We start from the raw sequence: 27,897 nt of genomic DNA, 5'->3' as shown, positions 1-27,897 counted from the left end.
ATGTATTACTTTGAAAGGCGTTTGATTTTCAAACACATTAATATGCACAAATTCACCAACTTTTTGGTCACTTGATCCTCTTTCACCTAATATATTTTTATTTGAAGTACCTGCAATTAAAAAAACAACAAAAAACTTTAGTAATGAAGTATCAAATTTGCATATTCATGGTTCTCTGTTGTTGGTTATGGTCACATTACATGCAGGTAAACAAATAAAATATTTTTAAATTTTTTATGATTCATTTCAAAATTGTTTTAATTAAACCTTTTTATGAGTTCATTATTAGGTTTTCAGTAAACTCATAAACCTGCAATTCCTTCACAAACCCTGCTTGGGAAATAATGTTTAATTCACGTCATGTTGCTGATAACAACAAATGGAATATACTCTTTGTATTTTTATATTAATATGGTAAAAGATTATCCTACTTAAATCAATGTGGAAAACGAGATGGGTCAAAAGCAGTCCAAAGGTAGTCTAATTATATTACCTAAAATGTGTAATCATGTCAAGTCACCTTTATTTATATAGCTCTTTTAACAATACAGATTGTGTCAAAGCACTTAACAGTATCACATTGGAGGATAGAGTGTCAGTAATGTATAATAATAAGATTAAACACTCAATTTTCAGTTAAAGGCATTTCATTATTGAATTCAGTGATGTCATTGTCTAGCTCAGTTTAGTTTAAATAGTATCCGTGAAATCAAATTGATGATAATCACTAGAAATTAAGTATCGGTTGTAATCATGTAATGGATTACGTTACTATCTACAATTTTTGCCAATTTAATATAGGCTACACATATAAAATGTGACCCTGGACCACAAAACCAGTAAGTAGCACGGGTATATTTGTAGCAATAGCCAAAAATACATTCAAAATTTTATGCCAAAAATCATTAGAATATTAAGTAAAGTTCCATGATGATATTTAGTAAATTTCCTACAGTAAATATATTAAAACTTAATTTCTGATTAGTAATATGCATTGCTAAGAACTTAATTTAGACAAATTTAAAGGCGATTTAATCAATATTTAGATTTTTTTTGCACCCTCAGATTCCAGCTTTTCAAATAGTTGTATCTCAGCCCAATCTTAATAAACTATACATCAATAAAAAGCTTATTTATCAGCTTATTTATGAAAAACTGACACTTATGACTGGTTTTGTGGTACAGGGTCACAAATTTTAAGTAATATTTCTTTCCTTAAATAATTGATTCGCCTAAATGTGTAATGTGAGCATGTGGACGTGGGCAGTGTTTTGTTTGTCGTAGACCTGAATCCTTCTCTCTGTGGTGGTTTTCTGGGGATGACGTCACCCCCGTGCTTCAGCACCACTGTGCTGTCCAGCGTCTCGCGACTCTCCTCTTCACCGGACAGAAGAACTTTCCTCTCGCTGCAAAGCTAACAATCCGCGATAGCGCCACAGAGCGAGGGTCCCGGTCAGTCCAGGAAGGAGCTGGCTATGCTGTTTCTCTTGGTTTGATTTTTTTGGTGGGTAGCGTTTTGCTGCGGCGCTGTCCGTGACATTGCGGTTGGAAGAGCCGCCGGTGGACCGCGAAGATGGCGGAGAACGCGGTCAGTACAACGACAGGTGAGCGACTCGCGCAAAGGTAACATTCCGTCAATAATTCAGTTTTGTTTGCATGTGTATCAGAGGAGTAGGACACACTCATATTTCCATGCTACAGTGGGGCGATGAAGAACAATGAGTTGCTCAGTCGAATCATTTCCTTCTCAAAAGCTTGAAGCTGCTGTCTGATCTAGCAGACAAAAATCCACTGAAGCTATGATTTATGACGCGTTTACATCGTAGCACGCCTTGCTGCACTTCGACACCGGTTTTTTATTTATTACGTTTACTTTTTTAGTTTATTCTGTCTTTTGCAGACAATTGCAGGGGTTGATTGTTTGTTTGTTATCGTCAGATGGGGCAAGTCCATTATTTCTGTACTGCGTTGTATTTTCATGGCATGGGAGATTCTGGAAAGTTGACGGGGCGAGCACCGAGATTAGAGCTGTTAATACTGAACCACGTCCATTTGCCGAATTAAGTTAATGGAAAATCGATGGAGGGAGCTACATCCGGCTCAGGAGCTTCTTCAGTCGTGTGTGATATAAGCAGCATCTGCAGAACTGTCGCTGTCCTAATGCATGTTACTTTTGTGTCCAAACCATACATGAATATTTGACACACATGTTGACAGATAATTGTAGCACACTTTAGGATAAAGTGTTTTATATTATATTAGCATTAATAACAAAAGCATTTTACTTAATGTAAGCCCATATATTGGTTTGTGTGCATGCATATGAAATAGTATATTTATTATAATTATTATATTATTATATTTATAAACCTAAATAAGCAAGGTAGGGTCTTATTTAGATTCCCAAATGATTTCCTTCAAGATATTCTCTAATATTTTTTATCAATACCATTTTTAATATTGAAACCATTTATATAGAGCAGATACGTGTATATAAAGATACCATATAAAGATATAATTATATGAAATACATTTTCAGACACATTTTTCAGACAAACTTGATTAGGTGTTGTGATGATTGTTTCATTGACAAGAATTTCAAATCACGTCAATGCATTTGTCTTTAGAGGATTGAAATATATTGTATGCTCTACCTGTATTGTCTGTAGTTAGACCTCATTATTGTCAGGAGTTTTCTGCACGAATATGGCATGAGTATTTTTAGTTATAGTGCCGTGTTGCATTCCTCATGGAACTATATGTCACTGAGCACACGCATTCTCAGTCAGCTTTATGTCCACTCTGCTTCTTATAGAATAGAGAATAGAGTTAGGGAAGCAGAGAGGAAGAGAAAAAGGAAAGAGACGGAGCAGGCAAAGGACACCATCATGAGTAAGCAATTTATTTAAAAGACACGTCATGCAGAGGATAGAAAGGAGGTTGAAAACTGAACTTAACTGAACTAAAAAGAACATCTGACTTAATGCATTTTCAGTGCTCGGTCAAGAACCATTTCGGTATTTAATAGTTTATTTTTTAGAGCCCACTGTACCCTTCAAGGCACAAAATGCTAATTTGTTCTGTACTATTCTGCCTAATTTATTGATTGTCAGTGAATAGTGTTTATGTGTTCTAGTGGATGCAAATCCCTGTGGATGAATGATATAACATCTGACTCTGTTAAGTGTATGTGTCTGTGAAATGACTGATTGAGCTTATAGGTGAAGTAACTAGGCCACGGCTTCAGATTCATAATCCAGTTCAGAATGAATCAATGGTCTGCTCTTTGTCCTTGACTCAGAACAGAAATTAACATTCTGTTTACCTTAATTTGTGCAACAGTAGTTCTGTAATGCTCTGTTTTATGTCTCTTTATATACTTATATGTGTGCGTGTCTTTATAGCAATACTCTGTTTAACAAGGCCAGCTATGTATGTCAAGGTCTTCTCAACACCCAAGCTTGCCATTTCAACCAGTTTTCATCCCTGTTGGTGTGTTCTTTTTTCTCAGCAGTCACTAAAGTAATGACATCACCTTTAACTCCGGAAAAGAGACCGCAAAGCAATGACCATGCATCACCAACTTACCAGAAAACCAACCAAGGCAGCCCTACTATAAAACACAGTAAGATCAGCCTACGTTAATTTGCAAAAGCACACATTTTAATTAAAAAGAGTGTGTGTGTGTGTATATATCTATATCTATATATATATATATATTGTTGAAAAGGTGTTCCTGTTAGAAATAAAATTTGGTACTAATGACCGAACATTAGATTTCACTGACATCATTTTCTCCTTCATCCTCGTCCTTTGTTTTCATCCTGAAGCTGACGCTCTGACCCCACCCACTGTCACCGAAAGGAAAACTCAAACCAATGGGCATGATTCACCTTCACGCCATCCACACAATACCAACGCACATGCAGGTAAACAATGTAAGTCCCACATTGTCTGTTGGTGTCGAGTAGACGTCTTCTGTCTCATATGATTATGTGTCTAAAAGCAGCTCAAGCTGTGTAAAAATGTCTAAGAGATAAAGTGTCTATTTTCCTTTGTTTTTATGTCTCTCTCTCTCTCTCTTTCTCTCTCTCTCTCAAAGATATGGAGGGCTATTTGAAGACAGATGATAGAATGAGACTTGCCAAGGAGAGACGTGAGGAAAGGGAGAGGAGTTTGGGTAAGTGTGTCTGTTTGTGTCTCTGAATGTGTGGGTGCAGTGAATTCAAATATGTGACTCACAGGGGCGATTCTAATATTTCTGAGGAATATGAGATGAAGGTTTAATCTATGCATGTCAGATGATTTTATTCAAATGAATTTACACTGCATCGAAGGTCTGTATTTTATCACTCCATGCATTCTTGGACCTACGATCTTAGTGTCACTAGCACCAGGATTTATTGTTTCAGCTAATGAATAAATGGAACATCATTTTCTAAATCAAAGTAATGTATATTAGTAGTGGTAGTGTATTGCACTGCACATGATTTAGCGATTTTCACAGGATGCTAGATGCAGTGCAACCTAAGGATAACAAAACCTCATACGTACATTAACACAATGCTAATTTCCATTCCCTATGAAAACAGCCTCAAAATTGCTGAAGTTGTCAGTAACAATGTTGATGAGCTTTGAGTTTGCTGGTGTTGTTTTATAACAAGCCAAAATGAAGTCAATAGTTTCTCTCGCTCTCTCTCTCAGCTGCACGGGAGCAAGCTATAAAAGAGAAGGAAAGGCGGGCCCAGCTGCAGTATGAGAAGACGGTGGAAGAGCGATGGAAACGGCTGGAGGAGCAGAGACAGAAGGAGGAGCTTCGCAGGGCAGCCGTGGAGGAGAAGAGAAGACAGCAGCTGGAGGAGGAGAAGGTCAGAGATCTAGTCAAATGTATCTGTCCTAGGACTCGATGTCCAAGCAAGGAGTCATGAAAGAGCAGACACTGTTTTTGTTCATTTAAGATGGACACAAGATGCTATTCTTCCCTTGACCTTTCAGATACTTTCAAATGTTCTCATATGGCACTGATATGCCAAATGTCAGGACACAATTAGTTAATCATTCAGTCAAGCCAATAAACTGAAACCTTCTTATGTAAATAATCTCCAAAAGCTTTAGGGCAATTAGGCCTGCATGTATTGTGAATACATTTAGGCCTGATTTGTGAATAAGTTCATACTGTGCAATGCAAAACCATCTGAGTTTAAGAAAAAAAAAGAATCACGACTTTCATGTTGTGCAAAATGACATTTTCAGCAATTGCACTGTATCTATAGCGATGAATTCCTGCCTTGCCATGTAATATCACCCACCCACAGGGCAGACACTATTCTTACACACTAATTTATCTGTTATGAGCCTGTGAGTGTTTACTGGGTTCCGTGGCTTGTGATACTTCTCCAATCAGAGGGATTTGGCCAGATCAGATCAGACTTTATTTTAATCCTTGTCTCTTGCTGGGCTGCAGATTCATTATTCTTCTCAAACAAGGCCTTCATCTGCCACACAGTAAGATTTCACAACTATGTTCATTTTTGGTCCTGAAAAGGAGTGGGCAAAGAACGAAAGAGGGACAAGGTGGCATGCGGGGGATGTGATGATGGACTCAACAAATGTTGCTGGAACCATTTGCATAGATGCAAAGCAAATACAAAAGGAAGCTTAAATGAGATGGCTGAAATTTGCTTCATAAATTGCCATGTCAATATTTGAATATGCAACTTTCTCTAGAAGTGAATGTTTTAGAAATTAATTAAGTAAATTAAGGTGTTATTTAGTACTTGAGTCTTGATTTACCACTACACTGCCACAGTTTGGGCTTAGTACAATTTATTTTAACGTTTTTGAAAAAATGCTCTTATGCTCACTAAGTCTGCATTGATTCGATCAAAAATACAGTAATAATTGCGAAATATTATTACAACTTATATTAATATATTTGAAAATGGAACTAATTCTTGTGATGGCAAAGCTGAATTTTCAGCATCGTTACTCCAGTCTTCAGTGTCACATGATCCTTCAGAAATCATTCTAATATACTGATATGGTGCTTAAGAAACGTTTCTTGTTATTAATGTTGAACAGTTGTGCTGCTTCATATTTTTGTAGAAACCATTTTTTCAGGATTCTCTGATGAATAGAAAGTTCAAAAGAACAATGTTGGTTTGAAATTGAAATCTTTTGTAACATTATGCATTTCTTTACTGCCACTTTTCATCAATTTAATGCATCCTTGGTGAATAAAAGTATTACTTTCAAAAATAAATGAATAATTAAATGAAAATCTTACTGACCCCAAACGTTTGAACAGTAGTGTATATAGGCAAACATGTGTAATTATGGGTAGTGTAGATGAAGATCATTCTTCTATCAGTGCATATATCAACACCCCTTGTGGTTGGTGTAAATGTCCACTGGTGAAGTGTGAATGTCTGGTGTTTCCTGTGCTGGATCGGCACACACAGGAGCGTCTGGAAGCTCTAATGAGGAGATCTCTGGAGCGCAGCTTGCAGCTGGAGAACAGGAATAAACGCTGGGCATGGGGTCCCAACGGCACCGCTCAAGGTGAGTGTAATGCACACACATCACACTGGATGAAGAAAAACAGAGACTGGGAGGAGGGGAGTGAGCAGTGATGGAGTGAGAATGAAAGTAAGGCACTACTGTGAGGAAATGTTTCATGATATGGTGGATTTCAACAGTCAACTCAGGTTCAACTCATGAAAATGCTTCTATGTTGCATTTTTCGAACTAAATTCAATTTGATTTGTTCAGCATTTTTTCTTCTCTGTTTTAGTTGATTTTGTTTATTATTTTATCCTTATTTATTTTTTAAGGTTTCAAGAACATTTATTTTCAATTTTTGACAATGCGGTGCATGTTAAGAAGCAGTTGTTGCGCTGCTGTGCCACTGCAGTGCATTGTGTCCTTGTATGATTTTCATCTGGGCTTTAGGACACAGTGTTACTAGAACTCAGGTTTCATACTTCAGCTCATCAGAGGAAGGACAGGCAGGCATGAGTGAATCAGCACTTTCTGCGTGCTGTGCCCCGTCCTTTTGGCTTGATTTAGATACAAGCACATTAATTGGTTAAGAAATTGGTTATTGATTTGGGGCCTTAGATTTAATCATTTAAGAAGCTAGGGATGTTCAGAAGGAAGAAAGCTTGTTTGTGTAACATTTCTGAAGGCATTTATTCATCCAAGTCATTGTAGATTGTAAGATTTGTGAAATCTAAATTAGTTAAATAATATTATTATTATTATTTTAACAAAATCAGTTACATTAATTTGTTTAGCAGATGTTTTTATCCACAATGACAGTTGAGCATTTTGTAATAAAGGGATAGTCCACTCATAAATGAAAATTCTGTCATCATTTACTCACACATAGTGTTGGGTAGTTACTAGTTACATGTAACGGAATTATGTAATTTATTTACAAAATAAAATAAATAGTTACTGAGAAAAAATGTGTAATTCAATTATACTTACTTATGAAAATTTTAAAGATTACAAAGGGGGTTACATCTTAAGATTTTCACACACATACAGATTTAATTGATTTCTTTCCCAAATTGCACTGACTGCTCTAAAATATAAGAAACCAATGTTTCAGGAGTTTAGGACACAGGACATGTTTATTCAATAATTGTTTATTTCCTATTTCGGATTATGTCTATGATTTATTTTTTTAGATTAACTGTTAGATGCCAGTGTTCCCTGCAAAGATTTGATTTCAAAAACCGTTTTACAGCTATTAAACTATTTCCTGTTATGATTTTAAATCTGTATTTAACCTCAGAATGATCTCAAATTAAAAAGAGGTGCTAAAGTCTGATTTTGTGGTGGCTGTGCTTTAATCTCTTAAGACCCTGTGGCCACATATGAGGACATTATATTTTAGTGAATTTCTCTGAGACTATACATGCCACAGTTTTAAGTCTGGATGTCCTGTACAGAGCACATTCAGGGCTTTTCAGAGATACCAAATGATTGGATGTTTTACCATGACCACTCCCTCTCCTTGGTCTTCAAAAATGTCTGAAATTAATTTAGTGACACTCTTATGGAAATATAATAATATTTTGTAATTATCATTTAAATCTGTCTAATTTTTAAATTGTGTGTCATAAATCAACATCTCAGGAAAATGTTATGGGGTTTCAAATCAAAATATGACCTTCTGTTACGAAACAGGACGTTGATTTCATACATGTCCTCATTTGAGGACACCGGGACTAAAAGCATGTTTATTATGCATTTTGGGAGACATAACAAATGAATATGGAAATAAATTATATTTAAATATTCTACGAAATATTATATATTATTATGAAAATCTGGTCAATTATTACTCCCATTATTACACTTCTTTTTTCATTACATGTTGCCCCAAAAACACATTAATATGCAAATTAGATTTAGTTTATAGATACATTGTATATAATGAGAAAACCCGTTTATGCCCATTTTACACACATTTTGCATAAAGAACAAATGTATATTGAATCATTCTGTTATAACATAGTTGAGAATCACCTTTATACAAAGTTTGGTAAAAAAACAAAAAAATCTTAAACTAAAAATGTACTGGTGATTTAAAAAATCTATTGTTTTGCCCATGCATGTTCATTCATGTCTTTTTAGTTTTTCAAAGAAATTGAGTCCCGATGTCCTCAACCGAGGACATAGCATAACTTATGAATGAAATATTATTTTTAAATTTTTTTTGTACATTAGTGCTCTAAACAATTTAAAGACATGAAAAAAAAAATTATTCCTAAAGCTTTGTTCTCGGGACTTAAGAGGTTAAAAATAATTATTATAACCTTGATGAAAGTTTCTGAAAGTTAACCCTGCCTGGTTTAAATGTTTGGAAATGATCAGCTGTTGAAAACATTTGTTAGAAATTTAGAAAAGTAATCAAATGTAATTTCTTTAATAAAGTAATTGAAATAGTTACACTACTTATTACATTTTAAATAGGGAAACTTGTAATCTGTAACCTATTACATTTCCAAAGTAACCTTCCCAACACTGCTCACACACTTATGCCGTTCCAAACCTGAATGATTTTCTTTCTTCTGTGGAAGAAAAAAATAACTTTTACAGCTAAACATTTTCAGTTCACATTGACTTCCCTTGCATGTAATGTCATGTAAAAAAATACAATGTAAGTCAAAGGAAATAGTAACAGAAATAATATTTTGGGTGGTGAACTATCCCTTTTTACCCCAGAAATGTGAATGCGTATTGAGAACACTCAGGAGATTTTAGAACTTGATCATGAAAGTGTGTTATAGGTTTTTTGATGATTGTGGTGTGTGTATGTGAAGGATGCAGATTTTGAGTTTGAGTGTGCCTGAATGAGCTCTGCGCTGCTCATTGTGTCTGGCTGCCATGCTTAAAGAGCGCCAGAGGATGTGGTGAAGTGTTTAGGTGAAATAGCTTTAGGTGTGCTACACCCACACACCACCACTTCACCTAAGGGTGCTCAGTCTGTCCATAACGCTCTGCTGTTTCTGCTGTGCTCTACCGTGACCCTATCGCCCAGGTGACTGGGAGAATGCCCCGCCTCCTCTCTCTGCTGCCTCCGCCCTCCCCCATGATCTCGCTGCCCCCTCTCCTGCTGCCATCGAATCAGGCAACGGTATGAACCCGAGCTGGCCTTTTCTCATCCCCTCTTACCCCCGTCCCCTCGGATTGACACCGTTTTTGGTTTCCATCCCAAAACTCTAAACCAGCCTGCTCTCCTTCCCTGTTCCTGCCTGAGCACTTAGGGGGCTAAGTGGGGTAAATGCTTGCATATCCAGATGTGACCCAGCTGCATTTCAGGTCTCAAATATTTTAGGTCTGTTCATAAATGCTATGTAAAAAGATTTGACTTGAAATAGTTTTTTAAACAAGAGCCAGCAAGATAAGGGGATGAAAAGAGGAGGCTGCTTTCAATTATAATAATGTCCAGTATTTGTTTTGCTGAGCAATTCACATGCTTCTATACCTAATCTGAATGTACAGTGCCTTGTACAAGTATTCAGGCCAATGGTATATTCTCTCAATTCCTGAATCACAAATGCTTCACTGACATTCAGTTTCATGCGATTTTTCTTTAACTTCTAAGCACTGAAAAAATTAGTAGTGCTTTCTATGGCAAATACTAATGCTTTTTTAAATATTCTGACTTTGATGGGTGATAAAACTGGCCAAAAACAACAAAAGCTTCATATAGGCTTAAGGTGCAATCGCATTTTCTGTTGTTCTGTGAATTTTTCATGGGAAAATTCCAGTCATTTGATCAGAAATGCATGCGATGCTGTGAGAGTGAAAGATTTCCATATGCAAAGAATGAAAATTGATCACAGATTTACCATGTTGAAGAACAGAAAGCTGCTTGGTTTGATAGTGACCTCTGTGTGACCAGTGCTTCATACAACATTACAGTATTGACAATAGACAATGAACCTTTTTTTGTCTGCAAAATTTTGCACATTTGATCACATTTTACATGGAAGGTGAAAAGTGAGCCACATCTTGTGACCAGGTATCACACCTGGGGATGAGTTCTGTTGACTTTGGCCAGTACAACCACATAGAAACCACCCAGAACACTCTAGAATACGCATTTCAACGTGCTAGCAACACCCTGGCAACCATCTAGAAAACCCCTGCATCAAGACTGCATTTTCACAGGACAGAACCAATTTGTTACCAATTTTTTTGCAATATGAAAATACCCATTAGTCAAAAAGAACATTATGAAAAACCGGCTCAGTTCAGCTGATAATCTTTGGCTCTATTTCAATCTTGTGGTAACAAATATCAGTGCTTTGAAATAAAAAGATCAGAGAATGAGAGAATTGTTGAATTTTTTAGCACGGCACTGTATATTCAGTGTGCACTTGCTCTGTGGCTCAATAGTTGGTTGGTGAAAGTCAAAGCAAATCTGAACGTCTGTGTGCTGCTGTGTCTTTTTACGTGTTTTGTATTGATTGTGAGTGTACTTTTTTTAACTTACAACTTCACATGTGTGAAACAGTACTTTAATCACAGCTGTGTGGTTCTTTTGATATTGAAGTGTGTGTGCATGTTTCTGTTCTTTGGTGCTTTTTCTTTCTAATTAGATCTCAGTTTAATTGTTTTATTTATTTAAGAGGCATGGACACATTAACATAACCACACACACACACTGATCTATGCATATATCACCCTCTAACCACCATCACCCTATCCCCTAATTGTCTTTCATCATCATCTCTTCTATATATCCTAATTAGGATTGTTTGAAAGATGGAACCAAATATCTGCATTATTTAAATTTTGATATATAGTGTAGCGGGCTGAAGAATCACACGGCAGGTAAGAGTGCAATAAATGCCCCGGAGGGTGTGTTTATTGTACAAAGGTGAAGGAGTGTGGGTGCTAACGGGTCCGGTGCTCTCAAGCCGTGCAGAGTGTTCCGTGTCGTGGTCCGTCAGTGCTGGTTGTGGGGTGACGTGGTGCTCCAGGTGGCGGGCGGATCGGTCACTAGCTGCTGTCTGGTTGGGCACAAGAAGGACACAAGCGTTAGACACCATTCGTTGGGAGACGATACTCACAAGCCTGTGTTTCAGAGAGGCTTTTGTAGCCCTCTGTTAATGAGTGTCAGCTGTGACCGATCAGCCCATGATGATTGTAGGCAGGTGTTCCTCCTCCGTTTCCAGGGCGACGCTGATAGGTGCTCGGGACACTCCTCACACTCCCCCCCCCTAAGCGACGTCCTGGTCCTGCGAGAAGGGGGAGAGACGGGGAACGAGGGAGGGGTTACCCTTGACAGACCTACGAAAGCTGTCCACAGCCGCGAGAGTCCATCAGCGTTGGCATTGGCGGTCCCAGCCCGATGACGCACGTCAAAGTGGAAGTCCTGGAGCGCCAGGAACCAGCGAGTCACTCGGGCGTTGGTCTCCTTGGCCCGGGCCATCCACTGTAAAGGGGCATGGTCAGTAAAAAGAGTGAATTTTCTGCCGAGGAGGTAATACCTTAGCTCCAGGACTGCCCACTTGACGGCCAACGCTTCTTTCTCCACCGTGGCATAGCGTTGTTCGGTCGGGGACAGCTTTCGGCTGATGTACAACACCGGGTGTTCCTCACCGTCCGCAACCTGGGAAAGGACCGCTCCCAACCCGGTGTTGGAGGCGTCCGTCTGTAGCAAGAAGGGGCGGTTAAAGTCCGGTGCGCGCAACACTGGCTCCGAAGTGAGCGCTGCCTTCAGCCGATGGAAAGCTTCTTCCTCCGTGGGACCCCAGGAAACCTTCTCCGGCCGCCCCTTCTTGGTTAGGTCTGTCAGGGGAGCTGCTAAGGAGGAGAAGTTAGGAATAAAGCAGCGGTAGTAGCCCGCCAAACCCAAAAAAGCTCGTACCTTTGTTTTTGAGGTGGGCCGTGGGGCCGAGAGAATCGCTGCCACTTTCTTCTCCTGAGGTCTAATCAGTCCACGGCCCACCTGGAAGCCGAGGTATTTGGCTTCAGGGAGAGCCAGGTGACATTTTTTTGGGTTGGCGGTAAGTCCAGCCCGACGCAGCTCTAAAAGCACCCTCCGTAGCCGCTCCAGATGGTCTTCCCAGGTCTCCGAGTGAACCACGACGTCATCCAGGTAGGCAGCCGCATATTCCTGGTGGGGCCTCAGCAGGATATCCATCATCCTCTGGAACGTCGCGGGTGCCCCGTGAAGCCCGAAGGGGAGAACCCGGTACTGCCAGTGCCCAGATGGAGTGGAAAAGGCTGTCTTTGGCTTGGCTTGCTGCGTCAGTGGGACCTGCCAATATCCCTTTGTGAGGTCCAGAGTGGAGATAAACCGGGCTCTCCCCAGACGATCCAGGAGCTCGTCGACTCGTGGCATGGGGTAGCCATCAAACTCGGAGACCTCGTTGAGCCGGCGGAAGTCGTTACAAAAACGGAGGGTGCCATCTGGTTTCGGAACCATTACGATGGGGCTGGACCAAGGGCTGCGGGATGGCTCGATTACTCCTAACCTCAACATCTCCTGTACCTCCTCCTCGATGGCGTGTCGCCGAGCCTCAGGAATCCGGTAGGGACGCTGCCTGACGACGGTCCCAGGTGGTGTGCGCACGTCGTGCTCGAGGACGTTAGTCCGCCCGGGGAGTGGGGAGAACACATCCGAGAACTGACCGACCAGATATTGAAGCTCCGTCTTCTGGGCGGCCGAGAGGTGGGAGCTGATATCCACAACCACGGGATTTGTGGCCACCAACGCTGAGAGCTGGGTCCTAGTCCCGACCCAACGTTTCAGGAGATTGATGTGATACAGTTGGTCTTCTTTCCTCCTTCCTGGTTGGCGCACGCGGTAGGTAACCGGCCCCACTTTCTCGGTTACCGTATACGGACCCTGCCACTGGGCGAGGAATTTGCAGGCGGCGGTCGGGACTAGAACAAGCACGTGGTCTCCCGGCTGGAACTCCCGTGGTTGGGCCGCCCGATCGTAGCGACGTTTTTGAGCTTCTTGGGCCTTGGCGAGGTGCTCTTTGACGAGGGGCATCACTCGGTCGATCTTCTCCCTCATGTCCCGGACGTGCTCAATGGTGGACCGATGGGCTGCGGGCTGCTGCTCCCAGGCCTCCTTGGCAACGTCGAGCAGGCCCCGGGGTTGACGGCCGAACAGGAGCTCAAAGGGAGTGAAACCGGTGGAGGCCTGGGGAACCTCCCGTATGCCGAAAAGGACATACGGAAGCATCCGGTCCCAATCTCGGCGATCATCAGCAGCCACGCGACGGAGCATCTGCTTCAACGTCTGGTTGAATCTTTCGACCAGCCCATCGGTCTGCGGATGGTACACTGTTGTGTGCAGATGTTTCACTTTGAGGAGGCGGCAAAGGTCGGCCATCAACCGGGACATGAAGGGGGTGCCCTGGTCGGTCAGGATCTCCTTGGGGATGCCGACCCGGCTACAAAGTAGGAAGAGTTCCTGAGCAATCGCTTTCGAGGTGGCTTTTCGAAGGGGGATGGCTTCAGGGTAGCGGGTCGCGTAATCCACGATGACGAGGATGTGTTCGTGGCCCCGGGCAGACTTAGGCAGCGGTCCCACCAGATCCATCCCTATTCGCTCGAAGGGCACCTCGATTATGGGCAGCGGAATCAACGGCGAGGGGGGAGGGGTCCGTGGTGCCGTCCGCTGACACACCGGGCACGCCTGGCAGAACCGTTTCACCTCCGTATCCAGCCCGGGCCAGTGGAAACGGTCCCTTATCCTTTGGATGGTGTTCTGCGCCCCCAGGTGACCAGCCATCGGATGGGCGTGGGCCAGCTCCATTATGGTCTCTGTTTTAGAACGTGGCACCACCAAGAGTCGTACTTCCTCCCCCCTTCGCTGGGCAACGCAGTACAGCAGGCCATTCTGGACCACAAAGTGAGGGGTCGGGTGCGGTGGTGGCTGAGTTTATTCCCTTCAACCACTCTCACTTGGGCCCAGCAGTGTTTTAGCCGATCATCCCCGAGTTGCTCCTTTGCGAATGTTCCCCCTCCCCTGGCCTGTTGAAACACATCATAGAAGAGGTTAGCGGACTGGGAGGGGGACTCACCGTCTCTGGCGCTATCGGTCGTCATCAGGGCAGGCTGCTGTCGTCGGGGACGTCGGCTTGGCTTCCCTCGTCGGCGGTTCCCGGCTGGGCTGGCAGGCTGCGTAACGGTGGTGAGCAGTTGGTCGAACCCCGGAAAGTCACGGCCGAGGAGGACGGGCACGGCCAGATCCTTAATAACCCCCACCTCTATGGGCCAAGTGCCTGGGCTAGCCGTGATGGAGACTTGTCGAGCTGGAACATGGCGGGTATCTCCGTGTACGCAGGTGATGGGAATCCGGGCCTTGGTGCCTGTCCTCGGTGGGACCACTGTTGGCTGGACTAAACTCACGGCACTCCCGGAGTCCAGCAAGGCCTGGTATGTTCGCCCGTTGATCTTTACCCTCGCCTGCGGGGCTCCCGGCGGCAGCTCCTGGTGAACTACGCAACCTGCCAGCCAGGTACGATCAACCGAACGAGGAGGATCGGTGGGCATTGGTTCATCCTGAATGCCGGGAACCGCGGGCCTGCTGACTGAGCGTTGGGTGCCCTCCGGCGCGCGTCGCTCCTGGAACACCCTCCGGGGAAAAGGCGGCGCTCGCTCCCCAGCCTCCCGTCGCTGCGTTGCTTCTGCCAGCTCAATCGCCTCCACTAGGTCCCCGGTGGTTTGCGGGTTCCGCATGCCGGCCGCCTGCCGAAGAGAGCGGGGAAGGGCCCGGAGAAAACGGTCCACCACCACCCGCTCGGCCACTTGAGCGGCGCTAGGATCTCCAGACAACAACCAGTGTTGGGAGAGGCGAGATAGTTCAGCCGCCTGGGCGCGGGCTGGCAACCGGCTGTTATATTCCCAGGCGTGGAACAGTTGGGCTGCTGCAATGGGGGACAGTCCCACACGGGCCAGGATCTCTTTACGCAGCTCGTCATATGACTCCATTGCGTTGGTTGGCAGGGAGAAGTAAGCCTGCTGCGATTCGCCGGTCAATAGCGGCGCCAGGACCCGCGCCCACTCCTCTCGCGGCCAGTCCTCCCGCGTCGCGATGGCCTCAAACATCTGGAGGTAATGCTCAACATCATCGTGGGCCGTCATCTTCGGCAGGAGCTGGGTGGCTTGAACTCGGGGGTCGGGCAGCGGAACCCGCTGGGCAGCAGAAACGCGCAGAGCGGCAATCTCACGCTCCGCCTCTCCCTGTCGAGCGGCCATGTGTTCAACGATCTGCTGTTGACGTATACTCACTTCAGTGAGGTGTTTTAACAACTCTTCCATGGCTGGGGAGTAGCTGCCGCCTGTGAGTGACTGGGTGAAACACAAGGAAAAGAGAAAAAATTTAGTTGGGGATGTCGTGACAGTCGGTGATTCTTCAGCAATCTGCCCGCATTCTCCACCAGTGTAGCGGGCTGAAGAATCACACGACAGGTAAGAGTGCAATAAATGCCCCGGAGGGTGTGTTTATTGTACAAAGGTGAAGGAGTGTGGGTGCTAACGGGTCCGGTGCTCTCAAGCCGTGCAGAGTGTTCCGTGTCGTGGTCCGTCAGTGCTGGTTGTGGGGTGACGTGGTGCTCCAGGTGGCGGGCGGATCGGTCACTAGCTGCTGTCTGGTTGGGCACAAGAAGGACACAAGCGTTAGACACCATTCGTTGGGAGACGATACTCACAAGCCTGTGTTTCAGAGAGGCTTTTGTAGCCCTCTGTTAATGAGTGTCAGCTGTGACCGATCAGCCCATGATGATTGTAGGCAGGTGTTCCTCCTCCGTTTCCAGGGCGACGCTGATAGGTGCTCGGGACACTCCTCACACTATATATATATATATATATATATATATATTTGTGTAATTTAAAGCAATAGTTCACATGAAAAACATTTTCTGTCATAATGTTTTTTCACCCTCATGTCACTCTAAACCTGTATGCTGTTATATGCTGCTATCCCTTCAACTAAATCTTTTAGTCCAATTTTTAATACATTTTATAGGGATAGTTCCCCCCAAATTGAAAATTCTGTCATAATCTACTCACTCTTAAATTGTTTCAAATCTGTATCAATTTCTTTCTACTGCTGAACACAAAAGAAGATATTTTGAAGAATGTTGGTAACCAGACAGTAACTGGTAGCTATTGATTTCCATAGTATTTTTCTTTTTCATTATATGAAGTCAGTGGCTAAAAACAGCTGTTTCTTCAAAATATCTTATTTTGTGTATAGCAGAAGGAAGACATCCATACAGGAACAACATGAGAGTGAGTAAATGACCATATAAGTTTCATTTTTGGGTGAACTATCCTTTAAAAAGGGCTTTGAACACACATTTCTAAATTCATCCCTCCATCTTTCCATTCATATTAATGTTATGTCTGTCTCATCCATTCGAATCATCCCTTCTTTTTTCCCTCTTAATTGTCTCCATTCCTCCATCCCTGTCTGTCAGCTGATCATGGTCATCTGAACTCTATGGACAAACTAAAATTGAATCGCCTCCTCACACACACACACTCCTCACTGGCTCGCTGTAACAGTGCTGCAGAGCTGCATCTGTCCTGTCTGCGCTGCAAAGGTAACACACACAACACACACAGACGGCAGCAGCTGTATCATCTTAATAAATGCCACTGAATAAAGTTTTTGTTTGTTTTGTTCTAGATAACCAAAGAGTGTGTATGTGTGTACATGTGGCTTGCTTAGTGTTTAATGTCGTGTTTTACACTATAGCCACAAGTGGTAATATTGACAGATCTGTTCTGACCAGGAAATGCTCCCATGTCTCTCCCACACAGTGCTCTCCAGTCCTCACAGGTCACCATATAGAGGGTCACCGAGTCGAAGAAGAAACAACCCTGTGCCTACAGAAGAGTCCAGTGGTGCTCTCAGTGCCCCCAACACACCCAAGGTCAGGACAGATTTGGAACAAACTCAAAAGCACACCTCTTCCATTCATTTATTCAGTTATGTATGTTTAATGTTTTAAAATAGCTTTAATAACCATTATGAAAAAAAAAACTAAAAAAATTTTGAGGTGTGTTGCCCTATGCTATTACAGCAGTTAGTTACCAGCTACTACTGTAAGTAAATTATTAAAATTATTATAAATTATTATTTATGACGTTGTGAAAAATAAATATACTAAAATGTATTGAAATACATTTATTTAATTCTAAGTATACTACAAATACATTTATATGTTTATGTGCTTAATAAAAATACCTTGCAATTGTACTGTTGGCATACTAAACTAGTATACTTAAAGTCTGCTAAATTGCAACAAATACTTTTGTACTTAATGCACTTGAATTGTTTGGAAGTAGTGCTGAGGTCCAAGTAAAGATATACTGAAGTATATTTGATTGTGCTAAAGTGGATTGCAAGTATACTTCAGGTACAATTTAAATATCTTGCTTTTAAAGACTGATATTATTCAAAGATCATATAATCCTCATCAGTAGTGGCATTAAAATGCATTTTAGGTTTAATATTACGAAATGTGCGCTGTGCACAAAGTTAAACTACAGGCTTTTTTATCAGTAAGACTTGAGCAATATATCAGTAAATATGTGGATAGATTTGAACTACACTCAGTATGAAATAAATGTATTTTAAATATATTACTTTTTAACTAGGGGAATGCAGAATTGCCATTGAATTTTTAAATCTACTCTGTATCAACAAAGTTGATCTTGAAATAAAAAAGAAACATTTAATCAACTTATCAAAAATGCAGTAAAACAAATCCAGGTGTAAAGGCAGAAATAAATGGCTGACTTCTGGAAAAACTGATTTGGTGGTTTAAAACAGCATATTATTGGTTTCCTAAAGACTGCTCTTTGGAATTCCCCAATGAAATGTTTTGACATTTTTCTGTGAATAATGACAAAGCAAAGGAAACTGTTGTGTTGCTATATAGCAGCAGTGTACCATAGAGCGTTATGTGTTATTTGTGTTTGTTGCAGAAGGAAAGATTGCGTAGAGAGAGGAGGACTGGCTCTCCGGCCACAGGTTCTCCGGTTAGGAGAGCTAAATCTCCTGCTGATGTTACCCGGCGCTCTGCCTCACCTGCCACACCCAAGTAAGATACACATATATTATTTTCAGTATACACGTAAGATATTGACAAAGTAACCTCCGCTTAATTACATGTTTATTCAGTAATGTGCTGACTAGAAGCATCTGAATCAGCTCTCTGTTTGTATGCTTTGAAGGTTATTGCCTAAGAGTCGTAATCAGTCGCCCTGTACAGTGCAGCAATATCCACCCTCCCCTATGAAACACAGACCTGCCACACCGGTCAGTGACAGCAACAGGAAGACAGAAGACAAGCAAGCTGAGGACATCAGAAGTCAGGATCCTAAGGAGGGCAGGTCTCTCAAAGCTGAGATCCATCAGAACAAGAGCCCTAACAATGAAAGTTTGGATAAGGAACCAAAAATGGAGACAAGTGTTTCCAGCACACCACCTCCAGAAAGAAGAACAATAAAGATAGAAAATCACATTAATGGGACAAAGGAGAAGAAAAATGTAGTTTTAGAAAACCAACAGAAGAAGAATGAAAAGGTGGAAACCCCTGAGAAAAAAAATCCCAAATCAAACTGTATTGATGTGACTGCAGGTGGGTCTGAAACCTGTAAGACAATATGAACCTCCTTCAGTGCACTAGTGCAAACTTACTTTATCAGACAGACAGCTATCGTACAGTTCATTTGTCATATTTTTAATGTGTGTATATATACACACACATACACAAATGAAATTTTTATCTGTGGGGTTTGTGCCAACATTGCAGGTGTTTTTTGTATGTGTTTTTCAATTAAATTCAATTAAAATTTATTTGTAAAGCACAAAGTACCAAACTGCTATACAACTGTAAGAAACTGAAAGATATCTTATAAAAATACAGCAATAAAAGATTAGAAAATGTATATATATATATATATATGGTGATGGCGCAGTGGATAAGACATATGCCTTTGGTGTGAGAGACCCGGGTTCGAATCCACTGTGAGACACCAATGTGTCCCTGAGCAAGACACTTAACCCCAAGTTGCTCCAGAGGGGTGCGACCTCTGACATATATAGCAATTGTAAGTCGCTTTGGATAAAAGCGTCAGCTAAATGAATAAATGTAAATGTATATACAGACACACACATACAGTTGAAGTCAAAACTTTACATAAACCTTTCAGAATCTGCAAAATGTTAATTATTTTACCAAAATAAGAGGGATCATACAAGATGCGTTATTGTTTATTTAGTACTGACCTGAAAAAGATATTTAACATAAAAGATGTTTACATATAGTCCACAAGAGAAAATATTAGTTGAATTTATAAAAATGACCCCGTTCAAAAGTTTACATACACTTGATTCTTAATACTGTTTTGTCACCTGAACGATCCAAAGCTGTGTTTTTTTTGTTTAGTGATAGTTGTTCATGAGTCCCTTGTTTGTCCTGAACAGTTAAACTGTCTGCTGTTCTTCAGAAAAATCCTTCAGGTCCCACAAATTATTTGGTTTTCCAGCATTTTTGTGTATTTGAACCCTTTCCAACAATGACTGTATGATTTTGAGATCCATCTTTCCACACTGAGAACAGCTGACGGACTCACGCAACTATTACAGAAGGTTCAAACGCTCACTGATGCTCCAGAAGGAAAAAACATGCATTAAGAACAGAATGAGTACATGTTCTTATTTTGCCTAAATATCATATTTTTTCATTTAGTACTGCCCTTCAGAAGTTACAGAAGATACTTACATGTTTTCCAGAAGACAAATTTACCTTGATCTTCAAATTCAAAAAGCTCTTAATGCATGGCTTTTCCTTCTGGAGCATCAGTGAGCGTTTGAACTTTCTGTAATCGCTGCATATGAGTCCGTCAGCTGTCCTCAGTGTGGAAAGATGAATCTCAAAATCATACAGTCATTGTAATATATAAAACATTTCTATCTATGTATATCATGATAGGTACTGGTGCTGTGACATATTCACATATATTGACTATATACGTATGTCTATGTTTATGTAATAATATTTTGATAATATTGTATACCATGCATACATAGCCTCATTAGTATAAAATAATTACTATAAATTAGGCCCTTGAGACTATAGGGATCCTGCTTTGTAATCGTCCTTATTTTTTGGACTTAAATGTATTTTAACTGCAATGATATTCATCAGTTGTATTTATGCTTTTCTCATTCACAGCAGCTTTAAATTGTGAAAATGATTCACACTCGCTTATCTTGTTTTATTCTCTCACAGATCCTTCACCTCTGAACTCTCCTGGCAAGGTGGTCACTGGAACGACAGATGCTGAGGAGGCGTCTCGTCTGCTTGCAGAACGCAGACGTCTGGCCAGAGTTCTGAAGGAACAGGAGGAGAAACAACGCAGGCAAATGGAGGAGCAGGAAAAGTATGCATGTGTATGACTGAGGCTGTATTCCTCTGAACGAGTGTACAAAGCGTTCAGTGCTTGCCTTGCCGAATGTGACTCAGACATTTCTAATGAGTATGCGTTGTATAACTGTCTTAACAAATGTTTTTGAATCTTGTGCTAGAAATTTTAATCTGTGGAATTTCTGAAGGTGCTTTTTGCATGTGTTTTTCAATTAAAATGTATTTGTAAAGAACTTAAAAAGCACAAAGTACCAAAATGCTGTACAATTATGAGTCTGAAAGGTATCTTATAAAAAGACAGAAATAAAAGATAATTTTAAATGCATGAAAAAATGATTTGAATACTTTTCCAGAGCGATGTTTGAATGTCTCTTGAATGTGAGAGTACAAGAGTGAGATATCGGTGGTGTGGGATGAAAGGCACTAGAGTGACGTTTCCTCACGAGACTGTGTTGATCTGTGTGATTTTCAGACTAAAGAGTGAGCAGCTTAAGAAGAGGCTGCTGGAGGAAAGAGCTCGACAAGATGAGAAAGCTCGTCAAGCTGAGGAGGAGAAATGTAGACAAGAGCAGGAACGGAAGAAGAGAGAGCAGGAGGAGAAAAAACAGAAGGAGAAGGAGCTTCAGGCCCAGATGGAGAAAGAGGTCAGACGATTTAAAGTGAAATTAGCCTTTTTAGTCACTGGACCAAAAATGCATTAGCTTGCTCTAAACTTCTGAAGAATGTAAAATCCTGTTTCAGAGCCAACAACAAACAATGACATTAAGTCATTTTACATGGGTCCCAAATTTATTTTCACTCAGCATCCTTTTCTTTTCTCCACTCCTCTAAATCTTCCATTTCTCCACAAGAAATATAAAGGAATCAAATAATAAGGCCAAGTACATACTGCACTTAAATATGGTTCTAAATCTGCTGAACTGCTCATATCTATATCAGTCTGTTGATTCCAGCCTTCAGTTGTGTCTATGTGTTGAATAGAAAGAGGAGGCAGAGATTCGTGCTCAAAAGGATGCTGAGCGTCAACGACAGGAGAAAGAGCTTTTCAAACAGCAGGAGGAACAGGAAAGGCAACAACGAAAAAAGGTAACACGACCAGCAGCAAAGCCATCCCAAGTGAAACATAAACATACTAAAATGTATTTGAAATACATTTATTTCATGCTAAGTATGCTATAAATACATTTACATATTTATGTGCTCAATAAAAATACCCTGCAATTGTACTTTTAGTATACTAAACTGGTATAATTAAAATCTGCTAAACTGGAACAACTAATTTTGTACTTAATGCACTTCAATTGTGCTGAGGTCTAAAAGTTAGATATACTGAAGTATATTTGATTGCGCTGAAGTGGAACTATTGCAAGTAAACTTAAGTTACACTTTAAGTGCCTTGCATATTGATATTATAGAGGGATCATACAATCCTTATTAATAGTGATATTAAAACACATTTTAAGCATAATATTAAGAAATGTGCATTGTGCAACTCCAAATAAATTTTTATTATAATTTTATATCAGTAAGTCTTAAGTGATATGCCAATAAATATGTTATGTATAATATAATATAATATAAAAACTATCCATAGAAAAATGCTAAAATGTGCTTAAATGGTTCTCTGCAGAGAATTGAAGAAATAATGAAGAGAACTAGGAAGAGTGACGGTGAGATGAAGGTATCAGTGAGAAACAAAGCATCCATCACATTTATCTTTATAATTGTCTTCAGTGTGCTGAATAAAGTATGTGTACTACACTATAAGTGTGACTCATCACAAACAAAAGCAGTTAAATTAAACTTGTACAGCTGAGACAAATACCTCCACGTGAATGGGACGCACATACCCCTTTTTGTGCTAAGTAAAAAAAACGTAGAGTGGAAATGATTGCTCTGAAAGGTAAAGTAACAGAATGACCTGATATTCACAGAGAGAGGACAGCCCAGAGCCCTTGTCTCCTGTCTCCCACCCCGTCTCTCCTCCAGGTACGACTCAACCCTGCTCTCTCACACTCACTTTCTATCACACACCAAACATGGTTGAAACCCATGTTAATAACAAATTTTTTTTTTCTATGTGGCTAGCCTTAGAAATGTATCTAAAAGTGTTCAATACTGCCAGTCATAGTCCATTTGAGACCTAGAGGCAATATACTGCTAATGCATCAGGCCAGCTCTGCTGGTATTTTTCCATCACTGCAGTATCTGCAGCAGTGGCAGGAAAGGGCAGCAGGGGATTGGATTCTCTGTCAAAGGTTGTGTTCAAGGTGATCTATTCAAAGACTGCACTGACTATATTTAGTCTGTTCTGCTTTAAAATTGCAGTCATTTGTGTGGTCTATATTAGGTGTTTTAGTAAGATGTGTTTGTGACATAATGCACATAATAAATTACAAAATACAAAAACAACTGGTGTACAAAATGTTCAGTTCAGTTGTCTTGCCGTCACTTGCCATCTCGAATGTGACTCATATATTTATACACATGCGTTGCATAACAAACGTTAAGAAATGTTTTATAGTCTTACTGTAGAAATGTCTACTACTAGTGAAATTTAATTTACACTATAATACTTAGAAAGGATGCATTAAATTGAACAAAAGTGTCAGTAAATACGCGTTACAATAATATGTATTTCAAATAAAAATTATTCTCTGAACCATTCATTCAAACAGTGTATCATGGTTCCCACAAAAATATTAAGCAGCGAACCGTTTTTAACACTGATAATAAGAAGACATGTTTCTTGAGGATCAATCAGAAAATTAGAGAGATTTCTAAAAATACGGAAGACTAGAGTAATGGCTGCTGAACAATTTAGCTTTGCTACCACAGGAATAAATTACATTTTAAAATATACCAAAAATAGATTAAAGAAAAAAGGTATTTTAAATTGTAATAATATTTAATCAAAAATGGTATAAAACATTTTTACCAAATATATGTAATATATGTGGTTTTCCCTCACATACTTTTAAAAAATGTTACAAATTTGCAGACTAATATCAATCTAAAAATATTATTCACTATTATAACTGTCCAACACATATTTTCTTCTCAGGTAGTAACCATTTGATCTCAAATGCTGAAGTCAAATCTCAGGCCAACCCCATTCAGACAACCTCTGTGCACGGCCAGACCGACAAACAGGAGAGTCCAGGGAAAAGACCAGAGAATGGATGTGTGAATGAGCAGTTGAAATCACCTGCTCACATGGCCTCAAAAAATCCCTCCTTGAATGGCCACGTCAACATAACCTCTACTGCGGTTAAAACACAAGAGAAAGAAAAGGTAAGTGAAGAGAATGCCAAGACTATTAGACAAGAGAGCAAACAGGTGAAGACCCAAAGTTTACAAACGAAGGAGGAGATAAAGCGAGAAGATGTATCAGCAGCAAAGGTGCAGGTAACCCCGCTGAAGAGCTCGCCTGAAAACACAGTAGCAAATATTAAGAGTACTGTGATGACAGACAGTAAATCCCAAGTTTCCACCCAAGTGAAAGCACCTGCAAATACGCCCACTCACAACAACCTGACCAATGGAAAAAGCCAAACTATCACTCAGGTGGCCAAACAGGAGGCCAATAACCAAGTGAAAACACCTGATTCTGCACAAATGAATGGACAGGCCACAGCTCAGGGACCCAAAAAGGAAATCACTGTGAAGAAATCAGACATCCCTCATGCCATTGGACAGGGGAGCTCAACGGTAACTGTCCCGCAAGCAAAGACTGTCCCTCAGGCTGGTGGACATATGATAACACAGAAACCAAAGGAGGGAGGGAACGACAACCTGCCCTCTTCCTTGACCCCATTGCCAGAGTCAAAACCCCCTCTGCCTCTTATTCGTCTGGACACTTTGGAGGGGAAGAGTGGAGCGGCAGATGAAGTGCAGTACATGGAGGTTAGGTGAGTTTGACACAGTGACTGTGTCAACATATCCTGTACACTGGACTGCCCTACACCGACCAGGTAGGAACTGCATCCCAGTAAGACAAAAGGTTAAAAAATACAAAAAAAATTAGAGTAAAATGTATTTATGATTTTTATTTACACACACTAATCTGCAGCAACCTGTCATCTCCTATATTGCTATATGTAATGTAATCATTATTGAGACCTGGTTTACAGACAAACTTTGAACAACACAGTATATAGAAAAAAGTACAAAAACAAACATATGTAAATAAAACAAGCATAAGAACACATACATGTTACACATTATATTATGTAACAAAATAAATATAACCCATTATCAGCATTCAGGGGTATGAGGCCTAACTAAAGTACCTCAAATGAGTACCTGGGAATATTGTGGTCTTCTTTGCTTTTTGTATTCTCAGCCCCGAGCTAATTTCCATCCCAGAATTCTCGCCAGTGAACTCTCCCCAGCAGAAAGGAATGAATAACACGCGTGCTCTAGAGGACCTGTTGGATCTGACTGGACAAGTAGCTTATCCCAGACTCTCTCCTGCTGCCAGCCTGGGCGACTGCAACAAGAATCTAATAGAAGGGGTCTGTAGCCCTGGATCCGACTCGAAACTCATTCCCACCAACCCTCCAGCCTCCGACAAACACCATGTACAATAACGGTACAAGTTCGGTTGAATGCAGTTTGTATAAGTTTTGCAAATAGATTGTAGTCAACAACAGAACTACACTACAGTTCAAAAGTTTGTTTTTTTAAAAACTTGCTAAATGAGGTGTAACAAAATAGTACAGTATTATATTTTTTTATGTTTTTCAAATGTCTCTTATACTCTCTAATACAGTAAAAATAATATTGTGAAATATTATTACAATTAAAAATAACTGTTTTCTATTTGAATATATTAAAAATTTAATTTATTCTCGTGATGGCAAAGCTGAATTTTCAGCAGCCATTACTCCAGTCAGAAATCAGTCTAATATGCTGATTTGCTGCTCAAGAAACTTTTCTCATTATTATCAATGTTGAAAACAGTTGTGCTTCTCAGTATATTTGTGGAAACCATGATAAACTTTCTTTAGGATTCTTTAATGAATGCAATCTTTAATGTCAATTTTGATCAATTTATAAATAAAGATATGAATTTCTTTGATAAAAAATGTTACCAACCCCAACGTTTTGAACTGTAGTGTATATAACATTCTCACAAGTCTAGTACGTTCCAAATAGATTTATATCCAAATATGTTTTGGTCATATTTTCATCATCATAAACATATTTTCCTCTATTTACCAGATAATGTGACAGACCACATTGGTGCAGCTGACCGCAATGGGATAACTGCTCATCTATTTTAACAGAAAAGGAAAGAAAGTGGAAATGAAGGAAGAAAATACTCCTGGGCATGAGTGCAAAATTTGTCTGTCTAGTTTCAATGTTGCCCTCTTTAAAAATGATGTCCTTCTGCCTTTAATCTTTACAGCACAAAAACCAAGTGTATTGAAGCCGTGGTTCAGTATTATGAACAGAATTTAATTCAGTGTGTAATGTTCACCAAACATGTGTTGTGTGTATGTTTATATACGTACAGATGTGGATGGGCAAAACTGCTACTAAGAGGGTTTGGACATAATACTTTGAAGGTATCTTCGTATCTTATGCCAGAGTTCAACATTTTCCAATGACATCGTCATCACTGGATAGAGACACTGATTGGTTACTCTTATATTTTAGGAAGCATTACTGTATGAAGTAATAAACAGTGTGAAATATTAACTCTTTGTAGTTAGTAATACATGACAAAAGGTTGCTTTGCCAGTCGACGCTCTCTCATTGGTAACAGTATTATTATGAACTGTTTTGTTGAGTAATTGCTGTGTATTTTAAGCTCAACTAACATCTCCTGCATTGCATCACAAAACCCCCAGTTTGCTATGAAATGCTTGTACCGCAGGACATTAGCACATTAGAGAAATATGACCATCAGTGAATACAGCATGTATATTATAAAAAGAATTTTATGGCAGTCAGCTCATTTTAAAGCCCTAGTTTATCAGTATTTAGTGTCATATTCTTCCTCCGGTGTCATCACTGTGCTTAACAATGTAGTTTCAGTCTCAGAAGTTCTTTTGACAAATGTAAACCAGTTATATTGGAGTCTTGAATTTATTCCTTAACATTGAAGGAAAGTGTTGTGGTCCAAACCAAAAACCCATTGGTGTGCTTTTACTTACCTGAACACTTCATTAGTCTATGGGTGTTGCAGGTATACATGTTTGGAGTGGGTAGGAATGAGAGTTGACGGCTTTGTTGTTTAATTGTTCTATATAGTGTGGATGCACAAAAAAAGCTTACTTGAAAAACTGTTTAATTAGCCTGCAGGGAACTTCTCCAAGTGTCTCAGCTTCAATCTCTACATACAGTACAGCAGTGACTTCAAGTGTCTGTAGATGATGTGCATGGTGGCATGAGCATCAAGCCATAATTATAGCCTAGAAATAAACCAATAAAACTGTCTTTACCAGCTCATGTGTCTCCCGTGTACCAATTCTGATCTACTGTTGCCTCATAAATACAATAAGATTATCTTTCACAGGGAAAACCTTTCTAGTAATACGTATTACTGTATCTGTACTAGCCAGAACATGTAAAGTATTTATAACTTGTATTTGCTACACATTGTGACACTGGGTCAATTACCACAGATGATAAAGTTCAGGTATAAAATAACTTAAAAAGATAAGGTTTGGTATTCAGGAAAAATTATTGTAAAATGTAGATTCAAATCTGGAATGCAGAAAAATCACACAGGAAACAAGCTACAAAAACTGAGAATTTATTTTTTTCTCCACAATTATTGTATATAGCCTATCAGAATATGACAAATTGAACAGTTTGAAACCAAATGAATTCCTGAGAAAGTCCACTAACAGTATTAACATACACAACATATTTTTCTAAAGTTCCTCTGATCAGTTAAATGTTTCATTCACATGCAGTCTGCAATTTCTTTTTACCAACAGACAGAAAAAAGTTG

General features: G+C 40.3%; 1 protein-coding gene across 1 annotated transcript; it reads left to right on the top strand.

Moving 5' to 3' along the window:
• Positions 1 to 1,335: 1,335 nt before the first annotated feature.
• Positions 1,336 to 27,387, top strand: LOC306871087 (uncharacterized protein). The gene is made up of 18 exons (XM_079418778.1): positions 1,336 to 1,604; positions 3,515 to 3,625; positions 3,831 to 3,929; positions 4,103 to 4,180; positions 4,705 to 4,868; positions 6,462 to 6,561; positions 16,968 to 17,093; positions 17,314 to 17,426; positions 18,484 to 18,599; positions 18,733 to 19,139; positions 20,796 to 20,946; positions 21,403 to 21,574; positions 21,912 to 22,016; positions 22,561 to 22,611; positions 22,865 to 22,919; positions 23,995 to 24,841; positions 25,276 to 25,524; positions 26,157 to 27,387. The coding sequence occupies exons 1-17, from the start codon at positions 1,574 to 1,576 to the stop codon at positions 25,520 to 25,522; spliced, it is 2,973 nt and encodes a 990-aa protein (XP_079274904.1). The 5' UTR covers positions 1,336 to 1,573; the 3' UTR covers positions 25,523 to 25,524; positions 26,157 to 27,387.
• Positions 27,388 to 27,897: the final 510 nt, after the last annotated feature.

The sequence above is a fragment of the Barbus barbus genome (assembly GCF_936440315.1).
Source record: "Barbus barbus genome assembly, chromosome: 6".
NCBI classification, from domain to species: domain Eukaryota; kingdom Metazoa; phylum Chordata; class Actinopteri; order Cypriniformes; family Cyprinidae; genus Barbus; species Barbus barbus.
This window is presented reverse-complemented; position numbering and strand designations above follow the sequence as displayed.

Coding starts and splice junctions, on each gene's coding strand:
- LOC306871087 (XM_079418778.1), top strand. CDS start 1,574: ATGGCGGAGAACGCGGTCAGTACAACGACAG. Junction 3,626..3,830: donor CAGCCCTACTATAAAACACA/GTAAGATCAGCC, acceptor TTCATCCTGAAG/CTGACGCTCTGACCCCACCC. Junction 6,562..16,967: donor TCCCAACGGCACCGCTCAAG/GTGAGTGTAATG, acceptor CCTGTCTGTCAG/CTGATCATGGTCATCTGAAC.